Source organism: Cyanistes caeruleus, chromosome Z (assembly GCF_971803275.1).
Source record: "Cyanistes caeruleus chromosome Z, bCyaCae1.hap1.1, whole genome shotgun sequence".
NCBI lineage: Eukaryota > Metazoa > Chordata > Aves > Passeriformes > Paridae > Cyanistes > Cyanistes caeruleus.
In genome coordinates this window covers 14,951,565-14,957,775 of record NC_141732.1, presented here as the reverse complement: position 1 = coordinate 14,957,775, position 6,211 = coordinate 14,951,565, and the positions used below count along the sequence as shown (strand labels likewise).

The following is a 6,211-nucleotide window of genomic DNA, read 5'->3' as shown; positions in this document are numbered from 1 at the left end:
TATACATATATACATATATAAATATCCGCATAATTATTCCTCTTTATGCCCTCTTTAAACAGAGGGAACTCAGCCCTCCCGTCTTCAAAGCCTCTCCCTCTGTCTCTTGCTCCTGTGCACAGCAGCTCTCCTGGACAGGGACAGCAGATGGGACATCTGGGAGGCAAAGGGAACACCAAGTCATTATTGGGACCTTTCCCTTGGCAGCACCTGCCCTTCCAGCAGGGAAGGGAAAACCTCAGAGCCTCCCCAGCAGGGCTGAAAGAACAAGCAGGCCAAGCAGGCCAGCGTGTGGCGAGCGCAGTCGCGGCGGGACTGTCCTGCATCCCCCGGCAGGCCGGCACAGCTCCCGGGCCCTGCCGGCACAGCTGCCTTGCCCAAGGACAGCCCCTGTGCCGGCCGGGGCAGCAGCGCTGAGCAGCCCCAGCACGGGCAGGGGCCGCTCCTGCCCAGCCGGGCAGCGCCCACGGCCAAAGCCCACGCCACCCTCAGCCCTGCCCGGCCTCACCGGCCCTGTGGCCTCACCCAGGCTCTCGAGGTGGCAGCAGCACGTCCCTGTTCACTGCTCTTGCTCCTGTCCTTCAGCTTCTCCCTGCTGGCTCCTGGCAGTGTCTGGCTGCCCTCAAGGTCTTCAGGACAGCTGTGGCAAAAGCAGAGGCTCTGGAATTGCTTCCGAGGCCTGGCAGAGCTGCAGTCCCGGACCCCTCTGTGCTCCCTGCTGGCTCCTCCATCCCCTCAGCCCCGCCGTCCTCTTGGCAAACTCCCAGCCCCCCCTTCAGTTTCTTCAGTCCCTCACAGTTCTCTCACCCCCCTCAGTCCCTTCTGACCTGTTCTGTCCGCTCAGAGCTGGCATCTCCCTCTGCCTGTGCCACTTCCCTGTCACCTCAGTGCCACCATCACCCTCTGCTCCCCCACAGCCCTCAGTGCCCCCAGCAGCTCAAGGTCACCGTCCCTTCAGCGTCACCGCCTCCTCAGCCCCCTCAGTCTCACCGTCCCTCAGCAGCTCCTCAGGGGACAGTGCCTGGGGCCACCGGCAGCTCCCACCGCTCCAGGGACAGCCGGGGCTGGAACTGCTGCTCCACCTGGCCCGGCCCCAGCTCGGACCCAGCACAGGAACAGGGGACAGAGGGGGCACAGGGGGAAAAACAAGAGGTGAAAAAGGCAGCCGAGGGCAGAAAGAGGTTAAAATGCAGCCTAAGGCTACACAAACATAAACCTAGCCCTCTGAACATCTATATTTCTCTTCAAATATAACTATCTGCATTTATAAATAGAATTTTAAGTATGTGTATATATGTATATTAATTTTACTCTAGACATATATAAATTTAAATTAGAAAATCTATAAATGTAATTCCATATAAAAATATATATCGCATCTATAACTAGATTTATCTACCCTTAACTATGCAGATCACTAAATAGAGATCTCATATATAATTATAATCTATATTATATAGAAATATATAAAAGAATTCAATCTATAGAAACAGAACATTAAAATCGATAAACATAACTATAAGAATTACTTAATAGAACTACAGAAATCTACACATGTAGAACAGAGGGATTCTACCTGCCTGGTGGTCACAGGCCCTCCCTCTGTCTCTTCCTGCCGTGCAGGACAGCCCTCCGGGAGACATCCCTCAGATGGCATCTGGGAAGCAAAGGGAACACTGAGTCAATACTGGCTCCTGTGGCTGGGGCCCTGTTTGCCTTGGGCAGCAATTGTCCTGTCAGGGACTGGAGAAGATGGTCTGAAAGGCAGACTCTCCCTTGGGAATTTGAAGCCTGCTCTTTAAAGAACAGGGATCCTTCCAAGTTTCCAAAACTGTGTGAAGCGTTCAAGTATCTCAATAAAGTCTCGGCACCCACAGTGCAAATGGCACCCACGAGAGCCTGAAACAGAAGACGGTCCCCTCTCCCACAAAGAAGCCCTGACTTGTTTTTTTCCTCCGTGCTGACAGAAAGACCTCAGGCCACGCTGCAGTGGCTGAGGCTGAAGGGTGCTGTGAGCTGAATCATGAACCAGCTCCGTGATGTCAGATCTACAAACTGCCCTCTACAGTGAGCAGTACCTGCTCCAACTTGACCATCAGCTCTGACAGGACAAGCTGGTAGGGAAAGAGCTCCCTACAAGGCCTGCAGGCTGCACCGACTTGGCCAAGGATTGGATCCAAAGGGCTTCCTCTCTCCTCTTAGTCTCACTAATCTGGGGTCACTCAGGCTTTTCCTTGTGTTACCAGATTTGTCATTTTTCAATTAATTGGCCTCTGATGTTCTGCTCTCTTTGTTTCTCTTGTGTCTCAGGACAGATTCCAGCAAACTGGTACTACAGTCAGCGATTTCGACTTCTGCCCTCATTTTGCACTCTTTTTTTCCCCCCTGTTCCTTCAAGAAGTGCTCAGCCCAGCTTCCCCTGTCACCCTGCAGAAAATTGATCCATGGGCTTCAGCACAAAACTGGGACACCCAGCTTGGTGACGCAGCTCCCACAAGGTCAGGTTTATTCTTGGCTCTCTTGTCACAGCACAGGACTCAGTGTCAGAGCCTCTGGAAAAGTGTGGAGGGCAGGGCTCGGGGAACTTGTGCCAGTGCAGGACTTGAACTAAAGGCACCAGGAAGCACGGACCCTGCCGACAAGAACTCAGCTCTTCTGATCTCCCTTCCTGTCAGGGACAGGCTCAAAGCAGCCATGGGCCAATGGGGCTCAAACCAATGTGGGCTCTCTCCTTACCAGGCTCCTCAGGCTCTGGGCAACTGTCATCGCAGTTCTTGGTGCCAGATGAATCTTCCTCTGCTGCAGCCTCGTTCATGGGTTCCCTTCCTGAGGACTCAGAGGCAACATGAATATTCCCCTTGAAAGAAAAGCAGAAAGAAAGAAACCCAAAGATCACTCAATATTTTCTTGGAATCACATCAGGGCTACAATAACCCTTCTCCACTCCCAAAGGACGTGGAGCAGAGGCTGGGGAGGAACACTCAGCACACAGTTCACATGATAAATCTTTTAAATTCAGGATTCCATGGCCAAGGCTAAATGGAAGCTTTTACAAAATGACCTCTGAGGCAAAATATGAATGCAGAAAACCAGAAGACACCAAATGAGGTGATGTGCCCTCATGCTCTGACCCTGACTTACCCCATGAGCTGTAAGAAATCAGCCAGCAGAAAGCCAGGGGCTCTCCTTGTTGCCAACACAGCTGTCAGTAAGGGCAGAGCTTGCTCCCAGCACTGCCCAGGGCTGTGTGCTGCAAAGCCACACACAAAGCACACATTTCTGGCTGGGAGTCTCACTACCCCACCCAAGCACTCAGACAATCCATCACAAGGTGGTGCTCTTTGGAGCCCTCTGCTGCTGCTGCCCCATATGTATGACCCCGGCAAACGTTTATGGACCTAGGGTATTTCCAGAATCAAATTTTCCACTGGCAAAAATCTCTGAGTCTAGAGAGTAGCAAAAAAAACCCAAAAACCAAACCACTCAAAAGACAACCAAATACTTCTATTCCACCAAGGAAGTAAATGCTCAAGATTAAGCACCTGCAAATGTTGCTCAGACAGAAAGATATTCTTACTAGGACCAGTTGCAGAATATGCATCCCTTCTGCAGTAGCCCATCCATCAGAATCCTAAATGGTTCAGAGCCTGCCATGTTTCCTATTATTGTGGAATAAAATGTTTTGAACACTGCTATGTGTGAATTTACATCATCACAAAAGACATCCCATTTGAGCATAAGATAATGGTAAATCCAAAAAATCCCACTCCCCACCTTGAGTCTGCCCTTCCTCAAGCATAAATGTACTGCAGGCACTGGGTCTGCACATTAAGAGAGAGAGACACATTCAACTGAAGCAGCTTTTGCTTCTGAGCCACAGAACAGTGTTAAAAAGCTCTCGGTCCAGCCCCTTTTATTCCCATCCAGTGGGGTTACCTGAGCAGAGGGAGACTTCTCAGACAGGGATCTCCTGATCTCCCGAATCATTTTCTCCACAGCAAGGCCAAGATCCAGCGGTGGAGATTCCTCTTCCTTAAGTGCGCTCTCTGCTGAGGCCGTTGATGCTGCTGCACAGGCGGCACTGCCAGGTGGAGCACTGGAGGCTGAATTGCCTGGAGTGGCTGCAAGAATCCAAACACCTTGTGGTCAGGCTCCAGAATGTGGCTTTGGGATGCAGAGCTCTGCTGCTGCCTTGGATGCAACACATTCAAAGGAAAACTAGGCAGAGAATCTTTTCGCCTTCTAGAACCCCCTTGCTAGCAGGCTTAACATTTTCTGTCTCAGAATGACACAGCATTATGGGAAAATACTTCCAACCGCCAATTTTCAGGACCTTTTGGAAAAGCAAGGCTAGAATTCTTTTCCTACCTGGTGGGTTGTAGGCTGGGGGCTGCTGCTCCCTGTGGAGCTGCTGGAAGCTGCAGGGCTGGATCCTGACCACCTCCCGGTCGGCCGGAGGCAGCTGCTCCCCATAGAGCTCCTGGAAGTGGCTGGGGGGCCCCTCCCGGCCGAGAAACAGCGGCCGCTCCCCGTGGAGCCCGAGCAAGTCGCAGGGCGGGATTCGGAGCAGCTCCCGCTCGGCGGGCAGCGGCCGCTCCCCGTAGAGCTCCTGGAAACGGCTCGGCCCCTCGCAGCGGGCCGGCCCCGGCCGGTCCCTGTGCAGCAGGTGGAAGCCGCAGGGCGGGCGCCGGGTGAGCAGCGGCCGCTCCTTGGGGGGCTGCTGGAAGCGGCCGGGCCGGGGCCTGCGCAGCTCCCGCCAGTCCGGCAGCGTCCGCTCCCTGTGCAGCAGGAGGAAGCCACTGGGCAGGGGCCTGGGCGGCAGCGGCGGCCGCTCCTTGGGGAGCGCCTTGAAGCGGCTGCGTCTCTCCCGCCCGTCCGGCAGCGGCCGCGCCCTCGGCAGCTGCCGGGAGCACCTGCTCCTGTCCCCGCCCGCCGCCGGCCGCTGCCTGCTGGCCGCGCTCCGGCGCTCGATGCGGAGCAGGAGCTCGGGGCGGTCGCGGCGAAACCAGGGGTTTGTGTAGTGGAGCCACGCCCCGGCATCACCCGGCGCAGCCGCGCCGGCCCGGCCCGGCACCTTGCGGAAGCCGTAGCGGTAGAGCTGGCGCACGAAGCTGAGGAACCGCGTGGCTCTGAAGGTGTGCGGGGCTGGCCCCTGGTCGCCGCCCGGGCTGAGAAGCTCCCGCTCGAAGAGGGAGCGGTCAATGAGCAGCCCCTGGGCCTGGCTGTCCCAGCGCACGGAGAGGACGCGGGGGCTGTTCACCAGGCGCCACAGCTTGGCGGGGAAGGTTCTGGCATTGAGCCCGGCGGGGAGCGGCAGCTCCGCCATGGCGCCGATCGACGACTGTTTGCCACAACGGCCGCGGCGCAACGGCCTCAGCCGCACTGGCAGCGCGCGGCCTGAAGGGGAGCGCTGCGCTCGGCCCCGCGCGCGCCAGGCCCGGCCCCGGCACGGGCCGGACTCGGCGGGGACGAGCGCGGCAGAGCCGGGGCTGCGGGCACAGCGCGGCGGCTCCGGGGGCTGGCCGGACACGGCCCGGCAGGGGAAGGCCCTGGAGAGGGCTCTGGGAGCACTGGCAAGCTCTAGCCCCACCATGTATCGCGTGCCTGCGTCACTGTTGGTGACAGAGGGAAAGGATGTCTTCGTTGCCTTCTGTCTTCGTTGAGGAACGGATGAAAAGGGGATGTTAGAAAACATTCTTTGGCAGCAGACTGGCTGGTTTTTTTCTGGCCATCTCTGCCTGTCTTTGGCAGAAGCAGCACATTTCTAATTATTTGGAGTCAGCAGCAGCAGGAAGGGGCAGCAATTCTGTCAGCATTGACATCAAAGCTAAAGTGCTGCACCCTGGATGGGTGTTGCTTTATGCAAGGGATTCGTGGCGTGCAGTTGTTGCAATCTCACGCTGGTGTTTTCACAAATTAGGGTTGCATGTTCTTTCCTCAGGAATTACCTCTTCTTTCCTCTGATCTTAGGAGAGTTCAAATCCAAATGCCTCCTGCAGCCAACTCTTGCCAATGTAGACTGCCAAAGGAGATCTTGCAATGGAGAGACACCGCCTAGATCTCCTGTGGAGAGATGCAGGAGGAAGTTTTTTCCCTTTGTTTTGAAGTCTTGTAGGGGAGCTGCTTCTGCTTTGGGGAACACACACCACTAACGTGTATCCTGGCCTTGCAGGTTCATTCCTGTGCCTCCTGACACACCACAGAGACTTGG

General features: G+C 55.6%; 1 protein-coding gene across 1 annotated transcript; it reads right to left on the bottom strand.

Moving 5' to 3' along the window:
* Positions 1-1,446: 1,446 nt before the first annotated feature.
* Positions 1,447-5,778, bottom strand: LOC147648147 (uncharacterized). Its single transcript, XM_086868788.1, has 4 exons — positions 4,369-5,778; positions 3,937-4,121; positions 2,737-2,857; positions 1,447-1,657 (listed from the first exon to the last, which is right to left on the bottom strand). Exons 1-4 carry the CDS (start codon positions 5,693-5,695, stop codon positions 1,647-1,649), a joined length of 1,644 nt encoding a protein of 547 aa, XP_086724914.1. The 5' UTR covers positions 5,696-5,778; the 3' UTR covers positions 1,447-1,646.
* Positions 5,779-6,211: the final 433 nt, after the last annotated feature.

Coding starts and splice junctions, on each gene's coding strand:
- LOC147648147 (XM_086868788.1), bottom strand. CDS start 5,695: ATGTTTTCTAACATCCCCTTTTCATCCGTTCCTCAACGAAGACAGAAG. Junction 4,122..4,368: donor CCCAGCCTACAACCCACCAG/GTAGGAAAAGAA, acceptor GGATTCTTGCAG/CCACTCCAGGCAATTCAGCC. Junction 2,858..3,936: donor AGAAGTCTCCCTCTGCTCAG/GTAACCCCACTG, acceptor TTTTCTTTCAAG/GGGAATATTCATGTTGCCTC.